This window comes from Mauremys mutica, chromosome 6 (genome assembly GCF_020497125.1).
Source record: "Mauremys mutica isolate MM-2020 ecotype Southern chromosome 6, ASM2049712v1, whole genome shotgun sequence".
NCBI classification, from domain to species: domain Eukaryota; kingdom Metazoa; phylum Chordata; order Testudines; family Geoemydidae; genus Mauremys; species Mauremys mutica.
This window is the reverse complement of record NC_059077.1, coordinates 103,401,583-103,419,799: the sequence shown is the minus strand read 5'-3', so window position 1 is coordinate 103,419,799 and position 18,217 is coordinate 103,401,583. Positions and strand designations below refer to the sequence as shown.

The following is an 18,217-nucleotide window of genomic DNA, read 5'->3' as shown; positions in this document are numbered from 1 at the left end:
GGGAATACGTGGGCCACATTCAGTGGTGATGCAAACTAGTCTTAAAACCAGACATAAATGGCTGCAAGTGGTAATGCACTCATTCATACCAATTTTGCACTCAGTGGGTGTATAAAACAAGAAAAGCCTACACAGTGAGATGGGAAAGTTGAATGTGCTGCAGGAAAAGCAACTAACAGAAGTAAGTAAAATAAATCACATAACTGCAGGCATCGGGAAGGCTGCTGACTGCTGTACCAATAATCAGGACAGATGTGGGATCTATTTATCTACACATAAGAACATAAGAGCTGCCATATGGGATAGCTCATGGTTCATCTTGCCCAGTATCCTATCTCTGACAGTGGCCCGTACCAGAGCTTCATGGGGAGTGTACAGAACAATGCAATTATAGAGTGATCCACCCATTTCCCCCTCTTCGCTTCTGGTAGTCAGAGGTTTAAGGTTAACCCAAAAATGGGGTTGCATTTTTGACCATCTTAGCGAATAGCCATTGATGGACCTATCCTCCATGAATCTATCCAGCTCTTTTTGAACCCAGTTATATGTTTGGTGATCACAACACCCCATGGCAATTACTTCCACAGGTTAGTTGTGTGTGGTGTGAAAAAGTATTTCCTCTTGTTTGTATTGAACCAACTGCCTATTAATTTCATTGAGTGATCCCTGAATGTATTGTGTGAAAGAATAAATAACACTTCTCTATTAACTTTCTTGACCAAGCTCTTCACTTTGGTATCTGAAAGCCATGCTGGCTCCATGTTCCAAGGTTGCTTTAAGGTTTTCTCCCAAATTGCTAATGTTCATGAAAAGAATTCTACCATCTAAAACTACTGTACTCTTGATCTGAATGGCAGAAATTCCTGGCATGGCCTGAAGTGCTAGCTCTACTCTACGATGTGGCTCTACTCTGTGATCAAGCCAGAGTAATTTATTTAGCACCATCAAATTAAGCTTTTTTACCAACCTCCTTTCTTAGCAATTAACTTACCCTGAGTTTCTGAGTTTGAGCTGCAACTCCATTTGGATGCATCATGGCAATAAATATGGGAACATCTCCTAGGGGACTGCCTACTCCTCCAGCAATGCTCACTCCTAGGGAATCTGCAGGACCCTGTTACAGTAAGGAAAATAGATTAAGATACTGCTTGAGAGAAAATACACAATTACCTTTAGGCCCAGATTTTCAAAACCGACTAGTGATTTTGGGTACCCAACCTGAGACCTTTTAAAGGGGCCTGAATTTCACACAGCGCTGAACACCCACCCTCAAAGTCAGGCCCCTTTTTGGTGTCTTAAGACAGGCACCCTAAAATTGAGGAATGTAAAATAACTATTCACTTATAAAGAACTCAGCCCTAATTCCTCCAGGTCAATGTACAGGGAGGGGATATGGCACTCCCACCCCTCTTCACTTTCATTCCACCATTGCAAATTCCTCAAAGCATGTCAGTTTGTCTTCACGTACGGTCTTTCACATAGTGTCACAAGAAACTTCACTGAGAGAAGAGAAAGTGCCTCTTTTTTAAGACAATAGTTTCTCGTGGAGAAAAAAAGGAAAAATAAAGTTGAAACATAAATCGTCTATAGATGCTAGTAAGCAAGGAACAGAGTACAGTGAGGGGAGAATGGAAGACAGTAATGGGAGAAGGAACAATGAATTGAATTGTTTTGGTTAACTAGCACTGAGAATTTTTTACTCTAGCCAAGAAGATGGGAATCTCTGTTCCTTCCACCTTCACTATTGCCCTGTAGATTGTCTGGCAGGCATTTTAAGCTCACACCTCTGTGTTATCAGTCTGGCTATTCTGTTGTGATTTTTTATTATATAGAGCCCTTATCGCTGAAGTTGCAGAATGAAGTCTCTGATAACCACTGGCCAGAATAAGGCTCCCTGGCACCACTGACTGTGAAGCGTAGCCAATAATGAGGCTTATTAAAGGTGATACTGTGGGGTAGGGCAGGGGTGTTGGCTTGTAGACTCACCCAAAGCTTTTATAACAATGACATAAGCAGTGAGGAAGCCATGTAAAAATTTAACTCCCCTTGCACAATGTTGATCTCCCAGGGGAAAGAAAAGAGATGAAAAAAAAAAAAAAGAGCAAACTTGTCCACAGGGAAGGAATCAAGAATCTCAACCTAAAAATCAGACAGGACTCAATCCAGCTGCCATTTGTGTGGTGCAAATTACGTGTGTATGTATCACATTTGCATGAAATTGGTTTCACACTGCAGCCTGATTCCCCCTCCCTTCCCCCCGCCCCTTCTTACATTGTTTTTACACCCATGTAATTCCACTGACTTCAGGGGAGTTGCTCCTGATTTTATAACCAGGCCTATCAATTGTGCACACCAGTGACATGAGCAAAATCTATCTGAGCTCAATTTATATGAACAAACTGGGTTTTGAGCATGCAGATTCTGTCACTGCACTCAAATAGCGGCCATGATTTGAAATTGCCCCCCTTAAAAGCCTGCGCTTTAAGAAGAGGATCTACTGATTTTGTCTCTGTAAGTAATCAGGCTAGCTGTGGTGATGTCACACTGAAAATACAGAAAGAGGACTAATACTCCTCCTAGTGTATTGCTGCTGTATGATACACACAGCAGTAACGGCTTTAGAAAGTTCAAAATAACATTTCAGCACAGTATAAAAAGCTATTTATAGAAGGGACAGAGAGAATAAAGTAGCTAAAACAAATCCATACAATGAAACACCCTGAATGTCAAGCCAGTTGTAACAATAAATAATACTGGGAAAATAAAAGAGCTTGATTTTGCTGATATTTGCATATAAATCAGGAAGTCAATAGAACTGCACAAGTGTAAAACTGGTGTGAGAAACTGATCTCAGAATTTATATACACTGATGATTTTATTAAATATACAGTACAGTTAAAATAGTTATTGTACAAGTACATCCTAACTGAAAATGATTCAATAAGAAAAATATGATAAAAACTGAGACTGTACATCCTAAACTCCATTTACTTTGGATTTAACTCAGTGTGACTAAAATAAACATATGGCCCAAACGTTTGCTAATTCTTTGTCCCTTAAATTTTCAAAGTAGGTTACAGGAATCTAGATGCTTGACTCAGACTGATATTATGGGGATCTGTGTGTTACATCCCCACAGCAGCTGGAAAACCTAGGGGCTGGATGTAAAGCTGCCATTAGTGTGTTTGTTCTATAAAATGGATTGACTCACAAAACTAGACATATGTGAATGAAAACCTAAAATATCTTTCACAAGTCTCGGGACATAGCACTGCCTCTCTCCAATAGGTAAAAACCTAGGGCCAGAGCCTCAGTGGGTGTAAACACACTAATTTATAGCTGCTCAGGGGTTCCAGTTCCCGGTACATTTTTACAGTACGACTTACCTTTTTTATTTCAACCGTTCTTAACCCTTGTATTTCAGATGATACTGTGAAATGATAAAAATAAATATATAAACGGTTGGGTAAGATTTTAAAGAAAGCGCTCCATTATAGCCATAAAAACAGTTATAATGATTTTAGCTTTTGCTCTTTTCTTATAGTAACATGCCTGAACATCTGCTCTCATTATATTAACAAGATTGAACTACTTCTGAGATGGGAAGGAATAGGTGTATTTTACACAAAATTAAAAAAAAGATATTCAGAAAATGAATGATTTGGGTAATACACATATTCTGGAAAAAAGACTGCCAGGTTTATTCAAGCAATTTATCTGAGCAATTAACAAGACAGACTCAGGGCAAAATAATGACTTACTTGTAATTTAAACATGAGAAAATTGTTACTCATCTTTCCTGGTTTAATGATACAAAATCTGATTCTGTCCACAGATTCACATGCGGGATGCATGAGACAGTTTAACGGAAGATATACTTACATTTTATGAGAGTCTCTTATTTAACAACTTGCATTCTTACAATACAACATAGGGTACGACAAGCTGCCACCGTTACGCTTATAAAGGGATATAAAATGATACCTATGTGTTGTTTTGTGGGATTTTTTCCAATAATTGCCCTATCAGCATTGTAGACTTGAATTACAAAGGGACTGCTTTTATGCCTACAGTTCAAAACAATATCTAGCACTTCAGAGAAACAAAAGATATCTCAGACAGGATAATGGGGAGAAGTTTTAGATATAAAATATTAAAGGCATCAAATAATCTTACTGGCATTCTTCTTAAGACCACTTTCAAAGCCCTCAGATGGGTTGGAACCAGAAGGTGGGAAACTGAATGATGACAGGCTGCCACTTCCTTCACTGACCTAAAATATAACATCACATTGGGATTATACCATAGTCTTCAAACTTCTAACTTGCCAGAAAATAAAATTATGAGCTCCAGCACTATTTTACTCCTTTCCTCTTGTGCCTAGCAAGAAATGATGTACTGTGAGACTAACAATAACTCCTCTATATCCTCAGAGCATTCTGGAGGGCTCTCTTAGTTGAAGGTTTGTGGTTGCATAGCTAGAACCTTCCACAAGCTTTCGAAAGATTGCTTCTAGGAGCCCAAATTCTGCCCTCAGATTAACTCATGGAACTTCCTATGACTTTGCTGGAGTTTTATGGGTGTAACTGATGACAATCTTCTAACAAAAGTTAAAAAGTGAAGGACAGAGTACAGAACATTGACAAAGAAGATAGGCGAACCCTAACATATGATTCCATTGCATCTTTTTTCCCCCTCGATCCACCCCATCCATTTGCCTTCACTGTCTGTAATCACATCATCAGCCACAACTAGAAAAACACTTTTTCCTCCCCATATCCTCATCTTAAAATCTGCTCTGTAATTCTTGTGATTTGAATTTCTCTACTCAGTTTACATTTCAAATGAAAACACACATTTTTTCCCTTGTCTGTACTCACTTGTTAATTCAGATGCTATATAAATGAAGTTTGAGGCCAGACTATCCTCTCAGCTATTTACGCGCACCTCCCATTAGAACTCTGACATCAGCTGCGTGTGTACACATATCAGAGGGGACAACGTGACTGATGTTGTGTTATTTTGTGTCATTATGAGACTACAATGGCTTTATAGATTTTTCAAGTAAAAATTACTCATTATATATTTCTACTGGCTTAACGACCTGGGTTACAGCTTGATTCTGTATTTTTACCTTAGCCAAATTCTGAAGGTCCATATATATTTAAGGAGGACCCAGTACTGCAGTCTTTACTCAATCCTAACTCCTACTGAAAAACGCATCCAGGTCAAATCCTGCAATCTTCACCTCACTCCTAACTAATCTGATCTGAGTTTTTTAGGCTCAGGTCCTTGATGGTCTTTGATGATGAACATTTTAGGCAGAGGCCTTGATGGTCTGTACGCCTACTTTTTAGTCAGAGAAATCTTGATAAAAATGCTGAGTCTTTGAAAAATAAAGTTTATAATGAAAACACAGGCACATCACCATAGCAGTACAATCTGAACTGTTTAGTATTAAGGACACATTCAGGCTATGCCCCCACCCCACCCCCATTCTGCCCCAGTATTGGTATGACTAGAAGTGTAGATGACAAAGCACTGCTTAGACACGTTAGAACCTTAGGGTATATACCCTACCTGGCTCTCTACATGCCCAAGCAGTGCCTCTCACCTCTATACTACTATTTAGCAGTGTAATGTCCCGTTACCTCAGCCCTTCCCCGCAATAGGGAAAGGCTGTAGCAGCAGTGAAAGACTCTGGTGGGAGAGGCAGACGGGAAAGGCACCGGGACCTGCCCGTAGTCAGAACCTTTCCTCCCTGCCTCCCCTCCGCCAGAGCCTTTCACTGCCCTGTATAGCAACACACTGCAGTGTGGATGCAGCCTGTTTTTCACTGCAGTGTCTCGCTGCATGTCTAGCTCCACAGTGTAGAAAAGGCATCAGATATGGAAACTGACGAAGATCAAACATTTTTTTGTTATGTTAGAATTAATCAGTAGAGCTGATTGGAAAAGCTTGACAAAGACCAAAATTTCCATTTTCTGACTGGCTCTATTAACCATTTAAAACTCTGTTGTTTTCTCAACCTTTTCATTGGTTTGCAGCCTTCTGTAGGTATATCAGAGCAGTGTGGTAGAAAGCTGAATAAAATACCTAATGGACAATAATCTAGATCAAGAGAGGAATTCTTAAGTTAAGGGCCTGACCCAGCAAGAATGTGAGCACCTTCCAATTCTCACTGATTTCAGTGGGAGTTAGAGTTCTCTGCACCTCCTAGGAGAGGGCCCTAAAATCATGATCAGGCAATGCAGCAAAGAGGTAAACTTTAACCATGGGATAACTTTTGGCTGTATGATGCCTTAAACACATAATATGCTAAAGTTAACATATGACGTGGCTATGAAAAAGCTGTGAAGTACATAAAAGCTGCTTTTTTAAAACTCATCCTGGGCTCACTATATGGAAAATCTTTGCCACTGTAAAAATCAATAAAAGCAAATAAAGGGAATTATTTAACCACAGTTGATTTCTTCCAAACTAAACAGCTTCACGGTTACAAACCTGGCTGCTTTGGGATGTTCTCCTCTCAGAATGGAATGGACCTGCTTTTATTCTTCCAACTTCTAGTCTTACAATACCTAATGAACACTGAAGAACAGGAAATTGATAATGCAGTTTCCAACCGCGAAAGGACCCATTAATGTACTAATATTAAAGGCATATATTAGTAACTGATGATGGAAATAATAAGACTTATGGAAGGTGTATAAACACAGGCCCCAATCCTGCAATGAGCACTGCACAGGTGAAGCTCATTGCAGAATCAGAGCCAGAACGGGATAGTATATCAATTATATACCGTGAAATAAAATACAGGGCAGAATATTTGGATTAACAAATGAACATTACAGTTCAGATGCCAAAATTACACTAAGGGCCTAATCCTATTCCCATTCACTTAAATGGGAGTAGCATGTAAAATTCACTTTCAAGATGTAGCTATGCAATAAATAAATAATTTTGAAAATTCTTTACATTCGTGATTTTTAAAAATGCGGGTACCAAACAGGCCATATAATCTACAGATTTACTCCACATTTACGATAGTGTAACTGAGAGCATGGCATTTAAATTGGTATTTAGAAATGTAAAATGGCAACTGAAACTAACATCTACCTTGGATTAACACCAATGTAACTGAAACGAGGATCAGGAGGGAGATTTTTAATGCACAAATGTGGTGTGAGTGCTCTACTCCTTCAGACTTCCAATGGGAAACTGGTCCTTAAATGCCATTTGGACCTGTGAAAAATCTCTTCTTTGGTGTTTAAGCTTCCAATTGTAATATTTTGATGCACACATTAGATGGCCACAAGAAAACTGATGTTACATCAGGAATGAATTTAGTTCACAGAAATGAAGAAAACTGAGAGACTGGTGAAAAGAACAAAACATACATTTAAGCACTAAGATACCAGGATGATAGGTTCACTATAACCTAGACAGACAGACACATATTACAATGTTGCAGACAGTTGTTTGTAAAAACAACTTTATCTTTGGTGTAAAGGCCTCTATCTGCAGCCTATTTAAATCTAGAGATTTCAGTCTTTTGACACGGTTTTGCTTTTCCTCCTTCTTTTCCATTGGGAGTTTACTATTATAAAATCCTATTTCCATGTAGCCGAGTGTACAGCAATTTGAGAGGATTGCAGAAGTGCCGTTACTCTGTTATGGTTTATCTGTATTACCCTAAGAGAGGCTCACATTTTGGTCAGGAAATCCATTATAAGAAACAGGCCAATGCCTTACACCAGACCTAATACTAGGCTATAGAAAGCACAGGGTTTCAACACCTTTATAATCAGCATGGTCTGCTGTTAGTTTCTTTTAGTACTGGCAACGTGGAGAGAATGATCCCAGAAGCTACACTTTATTTATTTAATAATGGTGACAAATGTCTGAGGGTGAACATGGTCAGGGTTTACACCAAAGGATCCCTACCTCCCAACAGAGGTCCAAACTCATACTGGTCCAAAATACCCCTCTCCCACCCCGAAAGCATTCTACCTACCTAAAATTATAATTTTATAACATATAACTCAAAACCATGAATGCCATTTAAAGGTTATGATGTGGGAAATTGGGAGCCAAGACTTTTCAACATGAGGAAAACATTCAGTTTTACTAAGACAAGTGATAAATTCATCTCCCTTTCCCCCTCCACACATTTGAAAAATCACAAGATGGCAACCCAGTAGGCACCTGCCATAGACTACTAAATCATACGAGGGAACAGAATGAGCAGCTCCTTAAACATCTATCTATAATTATAGAAAGGAAAATTACATCATCCTGGGGGATTTCAATCTCGGGGACACATGCTGGAGGTTTCATGCTTGGAGATTCTAAAGATTACAGATGTCAATTTTTTAACACAAGAAGTATTGCAACCAACTTGGGAAAATTCTATATTAGACCTCATTCTGATTGATAAGGATGGAACTGATCACTGAACTAAAAACTGATGCTTGCCTATGTGCAAGTGATCATGATCCAATTTCATTTACAATGTGCAAACAGAATATAGTCCATATATAGTTTTAAAAAATCCTATTTCCCATGCTGAGAACAATTATGACCTAAATGGAGTGTGAGGAAATATTTAAACAAACATGTGAATGATAACAGGGAATTTAAGAATGTTTTATGAGATTCACAAAAACCCTACAATTTTGCAAAAATAAACGAAGGCTTTTTTGATTAAAATACCATCTTGACTGAGAGAGGAGATAAAGACAGCAATAAAAAATGGAAAAATGGAGAAGCTGATAGCAATGAGTACAAATCAGCTGGTAGGAAATGCAGACAACTGAAAAGGAAAGTTAAAGGTATCAATGAAAAAAATCTATGGTCAATAGGGTTAAAGATAATCAGAGGAATTCTTTAAATGTATCAGGAACAAATAAAATTCTAGCAATAGCACAGGACCAATAATAAACAAGGATGGTCAAATTATAAATTATGACCCAGAAAAGGAAGAAGTATTCATTAAATATTTCTCTTCTGCATTAATAACTTAAAGTGACAATGAAATACTGTCTATTCATTGGTAGCTAGAGAGGATATTAAACTCCTATTCAAGTTAAATTATTTTAAATTGGCAAGTTCAGATAACTTGTACTCCAGGGCCGCCCGGAGGTGGGAAGGGAGTGGCAACGGGCCCTAAAAAGAGTAGTGTTGTGACCTGGTGTACAGGTCTGCAACTGGGAAAGAATCAAAACGCTGTGCAGGAACAAAACAAAAAAGTCAAAAGCAAAGCTCCTCATGGGGTAGAAATTCCAGTTCTCGAACTGTTCTAGTTATGCAATTATTTCATCATAATGCACAAGTACCTATAACAGGAAGAAAGCAGCAAAGAGTCTTGTGGCACCTTATAGACTAACAGATGTTTTGGAGCATGAGCTTTCGTGGTTGAATATCCACTTCGTCGGATGCATGCATGCTGCTTTTACAGATCCAGACTAACATGGCTACCCCTCTGATACTATAACAGGAAGAGATTTCTGATGGAGAGCTCTTTAATTTAGCAGAAAAAGATATAGCAAGATCCAGTGGCTGGAAGCTGAAGCTAGGGAAGTGCAGACGAGAAATAAGGGGCACATTTTTAACAGTGAGTGTCCTTAATCATTGGAACAATTTACCTAGGGATGTGGTGGGTTCCCCCATCTTTTGAAGTCTTTAAAACAAGATGGGTTGTTTTTCTAAAAAATATGCTATAGTTCAATCAGAAGTTACGGGCTTGAGACAGAAATTACTGGGTGAGGTTCTGTGGCCTGCATTATTCAGGAAGTCAGATTAGATGATCTTCTATAGTTAAGAAATATGAATCTGTGTGCCACCAACATTACTAATTTCACCTAGAAATGTGCATACGGTAAAACACCAAATCTGTACACCTTTATAGTTGGGAAAGTTCAGATCTGGCTCCAAAGTTCTCCACTACCTCCTCCAGCTCTATGATGGTCTGAATATGAACCCTGGATCCTACCTGAACTTCAAGACAGTTTGGCTCCAGATCTAAACTCTGCAGCTTGTCTCCAACTCTGTTTTTACAGTTACCTTTAACAAAGCAGCAACAGCCTCTTGGTTAGCATTTCGAACATCTTCTCCATTTACTGTTAAGATCTGGTCTCCCTGCATTAGTCTCCCATCCGTATCTGCTATTCCTCCTTTGACGATGTCTGACACAAACACCCCCGTATCATTTCTGCAAACACACAATTGTATTCTGCTTCAAGCTTGTCACTCTTTGTACCATTTCACTATCCATATTGTAATAAGACTTTTGCTTAGAACTGAGAAACTGTTTCCTAGAATTTCTGGTTAGTAAATGTGGACTAGATCCCACCATTCCACCCTTACTCACATTGAGTAGTACCTTACTTCCTGAGTAATCCCACAGAAAGGGGGCCAAATGGGCCCACCGTAAAATTATAATCACTTTCTATTTTTGTTTTGTTTAAAAAAGAAACAACTGACATTGTTTGACAACATGCTGGTAACGAGCAGATTTACTGCGAGAGACAATTTATCTATGGTGGAGGAGTAAAGTTTGCGGAGGGAGGGTTCATCTTTTCATTCCCCTAATCCTGGGGCTGGCTCTGTGGTCCAAGGGTTAGGTCTTGAGCTAGGGTCCATCAGTGTAGTTCCACTGACTTCATACCTTTTCCCAACAATACTTAATCCGAGGCCTTTGCCTGGCTTCTTTTGCAGCTCTATATTGAGAACATCGTACATATCTTCCTCCTTGTACTGGGCCTCATCCCTGTAGACAGTGAGACGGACTTTTTGGGGTGTCTGTCTGAGAACATTTATTGCTTCATCATGTGTGGCATTCCGGAGGTCAATTCCATTCACCTGCAATGTAACCACATGTTGATTGAGTATTTTCATGAGTTAAATGACTGAAGAGTTCATGGGCATTTAAAAGTGATATACACAAGACTGCACCTCTAAAATCTGATCTCCCGCCCAGAGCCTTCCATCTTTGGATGCTGCTCCTTCTTCATATACTTCATGGATAATAATAGCTCCCTGTGGATTAACAATAAAAATACATTGCACACTGAAGAACACTTCTTGTATGCACTGCAACTGGTCCAAGCTTTGGCTTTGGAGAAAGCTTTTGAAAAATCCTAGTACGAGAAGACAGGACTGTAAACAGATAACAGCAAACTAAGTAATCAAACTAAGCAGGCTATAAGAGAACTCAGGTTCTCATTTCTAAAGGCAAAAGATCTTTAAATAAGTCACTTTCTTCTGCTTTAAAAAGTGTGATTACAAAAATATTTGTGGTTCAAGCTTAAATCAATTCAGTGCAGCAAATCTCAGACAGACATTGTCTCCAGTCACTTGTTGAAATAATATATTCACCTTCAGAGAAACGTTTTCTTAGGGACTTAAAATTGGTACTGTCATCTCATTATGAAGTATCACTGATTTTTACGAACCAGTAAAGTGTCTGCTCCCCCAACAATGCTCAGTCCAAGTCCAGTGCGTCCCTTGGAGATATCAATGGTTGTTTCACATCCTGGGATGATGGGACAAGTAGCTGGGTCAGAGGCTAACGTGGCTGGAGTTGAGGACCTGCTTGTATCTAAACACAGCAATTAAACTGGTTGGTTACAGTGAGTGGCCACAATAACTGGGGGGGGGGGGGGAAAAGAACTTTAAAATAACATTTTGAGAGATTATTGACAGCCTTACAAGAATAGTTGCAAATGGACCCAAAATTCAACCTACCCTAATTACTCATCTGATTTTAAAAATACTCCCAAGAAATAAAATTACACAACTTCTGGCCCTCCCCTTTCTCCAAAAGAAGAGCTGTGCTCTGGTTAAAATCACAACTCCTAACATTGGTGCCCAACCATCACCAGGTCCATGATACTCAGTTTGTTGAGACTGTGGACAAAGATGCGTATATTGCACGTGGCCTTATTTCTTCACTGCCGGGCCACACCCTGCTCTCGTACATGTTGATGTACCTGATCAATTAGGGCCATTGGGTGGATTTCCTGGCTTTCCTTTTTGCTTTGAAAAATGTACTAGGGAGGCAGTGTTGCCGAATCATGGAAGTGTAGGGCTGGAAGGGACCTCAAGAGGTCATCTAGTCCAACCCCCTATGCTGAGGCAGGATTATACCTAGACCAGGGGTCAGCAATCTTTCAGAAGTGGTGTGCCGAGTCTTCATTTATTCACTTCAATTTAAGGTTTTGCGTGCCGGTAATACATTTTAACGTTTTTAGAAGGTCTCTCTCTATAAGTCTATAAACTATTGTTGTATGTAAACAAGTTTTTAAAAATGTTTAAGAAGCTTCATTTAAATTTAAATTAAAATGCAGATCTTCTCAGTTTAGTGCAGCGGTTCTTAACCTGGGCTGCACGCACCCCCTGGGGCAGGGCCGGTGCAAAGATGTTTTGTGCCCTAGGTGAAACTTCCACCTTGCACGCCCCGCCCCATGCACACACCGGTTCATTGAGGGGAAATCCCAACGAGCCTTTATAGACCCCAGGGGCCAGCCTGCCCAGGGGCCAGCCGTGCCCAGGGGCTGCTCCCCAGACCAGGTTCCCCACTCCGTGCCCCCTGAACTCCCCTGGAGGGTGCATAGCCCCCACACGAGCCCTCCCCTCCCCACCTGACCCTGGTGGCCCCCGCCCCGAATTCACTCACTGGCTTTGCCGGGCCCCCACTCCTTGTCCCCTGACTGCCCCCTCCTGGGACCCCTGCCCCTAACTGCCCCCTAGAACCCTACCCCCTACCTAAGCCTCCCTGCTCCTTGTCCCCTGACTGCCCCCTCCTAACTGCCCCGCTAGGATCCTACCCCCTAACTGTCCCCTGACTGCTCCAACCCTTATCCACACCCCCGCCCCCAGACAGACCCCCGGGACTCCCACACCCCATCCAACCACTTCCTGCCCCCTACAGGACCCCCCAGAACTCCCGACCCATCCAACCCTCACCCTGCTCCCTGACTGCCCCCTGGAACTCCCCTTACCATACCCATGCTGGTCAGAAACTGGCTCCACATGGAGGCAAAACTCCATGTGAAGTGCTGAGGCAGCGGGAAGGGGGGAGCTGCAGGAGGGGCAGCGGTGGCTCACACTTCCGGGAGCCGCAGAACCCGAGCGCAGTAGGCGAGGAGCCGGGGGCACGCCTGCCCGGGCTGGCGCCTGGTGCCCCCCCCAGGGGGGCTCCTGCAGTGGATGCATGTGGGAGGTGCTCCCCATGCGCCCCCCAGCTTCCCCTTCACCGCGCTCAGGCTCTGCAGCTCCCGGGAGTGTGAGCCGCCGCCCTTCCCGCAGCAGGCTCAGGGACCCGCGCCCCAGCGGCTCACACTCCTGGGCGCCGCAGAGCCCGAGCGCAGTGAGGGAGGAGCTGGCGGGCGCACCTGCCGCCGGTCTGGGGTCCCGGCTGCCGGCCTGGGGTTCCGTTCACTCAGCCGGCAGCAGGCTGAGCACGGTCGGCGGCCAGGACCCCAGCTGGCAGCTGCATGCCAGGCAAAATCAGCTCGCGTGCGTGCCATAGGTTGCCGACTTCTGACCTAGACAATCTCTGATAGGTGTTTATCTATGACCAGAGAAGGGGATTAGGAATGAGAGCGTCTGGATTTTATTTTCACTTATACCACTGATGTGCTGGAGTTCCCACAACCAAGTTATTTAACCGAAGTTTTCAAACTTGGTTGTCTAAAGATAGGCACCTAAATCCTAAATAAATAAAAGGGACCTGATTTTCAGAGGTTCCACTCAAGCAGCTAGAGGAAAACTAGAAAAATAAATAAATGTTTATATCAACATATGCACCCATCTTCACCGTACGCATGTAGGGCCAGATTGTTTCACTCAGATCCTGGCCTAGGCTCGTGGTGCTGCAACGTCCACTGCCCCAGGAAGAACAAGAGTATCCAACCATTCCCTAACATGCAGGGGGAAACGGAGCTCCTGCACAATCCCTTAGGACGGGAGCCAAATGCTTTTCTCTGTCCTCCTCCCTCTGTACCTGGGCAGTGTGGAGACAGAGTAAGGTCATAGCTCTGTTGCTTTCCTGCTCCATTTAGGTTGGTCACCAACCGTAGAGTGCTAGAAGGAAGCAATTTCTGCACTCAGAAAAGCGCAGGGATGCAATTGTGACTGGTCTGGGAGCAGAGTTGCAAGAAAGAGAAGAAAGCTCTCTGAAGACATTCACGACGCTCTTCATTTTTTTTAATCACTTAGCCCACTGTTAAGACTAGAGACAACAATAGGGTTCTTACTTTTAATTGTCTCTGGTTCTGGAGACCCAGAAGACGGAATCATCAGCGACTGCTGGATGTTCTTCCACTCGCCTGGGGTAGCACTGCAAAGTGGGGGTGTGGGTGCTTGAAGAGATGTTTGACTATCATGTTCAACTGAGTTGATTGTGAGCTTCACTGTGGTCTTGGATGTCTTCAGCAGACTGATAAACTTATTGAATAATAAAGAGAACAGCGAATGATCCAACCGTAACACTTACCGAGATCAGTCATAGCAATTGCCCCATGATAAGGAGCAAAAAGTCACACATACCTGTTGTTTTTGGAGACGAGAATGAAGAAGATTGATGTTTTGGATAATGAGTTACATCACAGTTAATTATTGTGGGCCAGATCATTAGCTGGTGTAAATCAGATTAGTTCAACTGACTTCAGTGAAACTATGCCAATTTCTACTGAGGCTATGGCACACAATCTATGTTAGCTTTCCTGGATGTTACACTATATGTTGATAGTTATTAGAACAAAATCAGAAAACTAGGAGTAACTACTAATGTTGGTGCAGAGCCCAATATTGCTCCAACTGAAGTAAATGTCAAAACTGATTTCAATAGGAATAGGAGCAGGCCATCCAATGTCTTTGATTAAATGTTTGGTTGTGGGGGGGGAGAATATGGTACAACTAATATTTGAATTATGGAGCAGAGGGAGGGGATGTTGGAGAGGAAAGCAAGGTGGGGGCAAACACAGGGCCTGGTTGTAAGGCCCAGCGGGTCTTGAATGCAGGCCTGCAGAACTGCCAGGCAGCAGACACCTCCATGCTGCCATACTGTGTCAGCTATGACCAGCTCATGCTCAATTACCCACAATCTACTGAGGACATAGGACCACAGGAAGTCCTTCCTCAAGGGGTATGACAGGAAGCAGTCTCATGGCTCCTGATTGGCTCCTCACCCTATATACCCCCAAGGGGAATCCCAGGGAGCATCCAGGCAACAGCACAACTCTCCTGTAGCTGCTATGACCATTCCTGCTCCCTGTTTTTGAACTCCAGGCTTCAATTTCGGCTTAATTTGCATCTCGCCTCCTGACCAGATCCCTGAAACCTGACTCAAACTCTGATCTTTGGTATCAACCCCAACCTGGAACTGATATTCAGCCTTAGGTTTGATCCTGCTCTGACCTGTGGTCCCAACTTCCCTAGGTCATGATCTTGACAAACATACAGAACATTCTCCAAATCTCATTGACTTCAAAATTACTTCAGTGAGAGTGGATGGTGCTCAGCACCTCCCAGGATCATGCCTTTAAAGTAGATTTCAAATTGGAACAGTGACTTTGTAAAATTGACACCTTAGGCAACAGATCTGTTCTACACCCCAAACCACATCTGCTTCCTCTACAGATAACAATGAATGTTACTGCCTGTTAACTCTGCAGAGCCAATACAGCTCTGGGAAAGAGAGATAGATTCTATTCCAGCTGTGCTGTATCAAACAGAATTTGCTAACTCAGTTTTAATTGCAGAGTGACTATTAGTGGTAACAAAGAGCCAGAAAGAGCCCAGGTTGAGTTTGCAGAGCTGGAAATTAGGAGGAAAAAATCACCAATTAAGTTAAATTTTATCTGGAAGCCACAGAGCCAACAAACTCAGAACCCCATAACACCATTTTTACAGTCACTTCCCAGAGTGTCACCACCGTTTAATGATATGCTGTCAGGAATTATGCTTTCCCAAAAAGAATGACATGCTAATGTAGAATACATCGGTGTTAATGCGTGTGGTTCCAGTACTAAGAGACCATCATCCTCAGGCTACAATCCACACTCCAGAGCTCCGTCAGAGTAGAATCACACAAGATTTCCTGCATAGGTTGCTCTGCAACTTTAGAGGAAGGGTCTGGATTTGTCTCATACAACTACTATAGTCCTTTTATTCATAAAGTACCTTTTCTATAGGATAGCCCACAACAGCTTCATCATCCACTGCAAGGATCTGATCCCCAACTCTGATCCGTCCATCCTGGGAAATAAAATTGACCAAAAAAAGATTAATGTAGGATTTTTCTTCCTCAATGGTTTACTATCCTCTTTCCCAAATGTGTCGTCATTTACAATTCTCACCTTCGCGGCTGCACCATGATCTGTTAAGCTTTTAATAACCACTCCATTAAGTGTGTCTTCTTCACTGATGGCAATACCCAGTCCCCCTTGATCCTGTGGGAATAGGAATGTACAGTCAATAAGGTGCTACATTTATCAAAGTTGAACTACACATATTCATGTGAGCCTACTGAAGTTTGTAGATGTCACAGAAGTTTGATGTTTCATGAAGTCTCAAAGCTTGAAATAAATATTAAAGACTTATTTGGAAAGGACTAACTTTCTCTAACCCATGAACGGGTCAGAGAATCTAAATAAGCTTGAAATGCTTTGAATTCTAACTTGTGACATTCTAAATTTTAATGGATTTTAACAGTGATTCATTTGCGCAATTCTTAAACGGGAGGAAGCCACACCAAAAGTTTTGAAGCTGTGGAATGATGAAAATAGGGTGGCATACCATGGTTAAACAAATGATACTGCAGACCACAGGAAAACATATAGAAGAGTGGGAAATGTAGAAAAGGGAAAAATACATTCTCTTCCGTGAAAATGTTTAATGTTTTATGGGGGTGGGGTGAATTTTCCCTGGCTTCCTCACCCACAAACAAATTACTATTTGGATTCTGTTATCTGTAACATCTATTCCCAGTTAGATGGAAAAGACTAGATGGCAATGGTGCATATAGACTAACCAGCAACTTTCAACTCTCAGAGCTTAAAGTCTAGTGCATGCAGCTATCTTATATGAGTTTATAAAAAAAGCAACAAACATTTTCCTTCCCTCCTCTGGCAGGTACATATTCAGAGACCACCTTGCTCCTTTCGCCCAGAAAATGCATGATTTCTGGTAGCAAAGTATACATTATTCCTCGGTATGCTGTCCTTGGGATTCGGTGCTTGCAGTCTGCTAATTAAGTTACTTGCAAATTTAGTCAATGATTTCACCTGGACAGTCACAGGTAAGTCCTAACCAAACTTTGCTATGTGTTCTCAATCCAAACAGTTTTGTTTAGTTTTGTTCACAGAAGGACAGAGATGGTGCAACCCCAAAATGTACCATGGAGGTTCTACCACACTTAGTTTTCCAGTGCAGCATAGCTGGCCTTCCTACATCTGTCTCCTGACTCCCTTGCCTACCTTTTCTTGATTGCACGAGACCTCCAAAATCTCCAGAAGTGTCTGTGCTGGGCCCTTGCTGCTGTTTACTGAAAACTTTGCAGAGATGAGACAAGCAGTGCATTATTCCTGAGAAATGTAGCTATGGGATGTGCTAGATTTCAACTACGTGGGAGGAGCGCCTAGCTGAGATCCTGAGGAGTTTCTGGGCCCAACTGCTGCTTTAGGAAGAGTTTTTGGGACCACCTGCAAATAGAATAAAATTGCCAGTGGTCCGTCTCACCCTCCAAGGGAAGGAACAGTCCCTCCATTTCCAGGGGGACACAATCACAGAAGAGAAACCCTGCAACAATAAACTTGCACTGATATAAATTTAGTTAAAATATAAATTTACCTTAGGGAGTTCCACATGCTGAATATTTTTATATGTATTTAAGTCTATAGCCGTAACAGGATTTGTAGCACTTGGTTGGCCCTGAGAGAGGAAGACAATTTAGCAATGCACAACTGTATTTTAAAAACAGGCATTTGGTGTTCTTAAAAACTGAACAAACATATGGTGGGTCTGACTCCCCCCTCAAGCTAATTTTACATTGGTATAATTTCAATGACTTTCCTGTAGCTACTCCTTATTTACATCGGTGTAAACTGAGAACAGCATCAGGACCAAAATGTTCAACAGCTATGCTAAAACCCCATTAGGTTTTCCACTAGGACTTTTTCTGCTGTAAAATATAACAAATAGTAGAGTATTT

At 41.8% G+C, this 18,217-nt stretch overlaps 1 protein-coding gene across 11 annotated transcripts in view; it reads right to left on the bottom strand.

Moving 5' to 3' along the window:
• Positions 1-18,217, bottom strand: part of MPDZ (multiple PDZ domain crumbs cell polarity complex component) — a 134,670-nt gene that overhangs the window by 4,780 nt on the left and 111,673 nt on the right. For all 11 annotated transcript variants that reach the window (XM_045021385.1, XM_045021387.1, XM_045021388.1 and 8 more), the window contains 12 exons: positions 17,857-17,937; positions 16,365-16,457; positions 16,189-16,263; positions 14,262-14,451; positions 11,457-11,602; positions 10,957-11,040; positions 10,670-10,863; positions 10,066-10,213; positions 6,505-6,591; positions 4,177-4,273; positions 3,387-3,430; positions 992-1,114 (listed from right to left, as the gene is read on the bottom strand). In XM_045021385.1, coding sequence (XP_044877320.1) covers positions 992-1,114; positions 3,387-3,430; positions 4,177-4,273; positions 6,505-6,591; positions 10,066-10,213; positions 10,670-10,863; positions 10,957-11,040; positions 11,457-11,602; positions 14,262-14,451; positions 16,189-16,263; positions 16,365-16,457; positions 17,857-17,937 — 1,362 coding nt within the window. The remainder of the gene's footprint in view (positions 1-991; positions 1,115-3,386; positions 3,431-4,176; positions 4,274-6,504; positions 6,592-10,065; positions 10,214-10,669; positions 10,864-10,956; positions 11,041-11,456; positions 11,603-14,261; positions 14,452-16,188; positions 16,264-16,364; positions 16,458-17,856; positions 17,938-18,217) is intronic.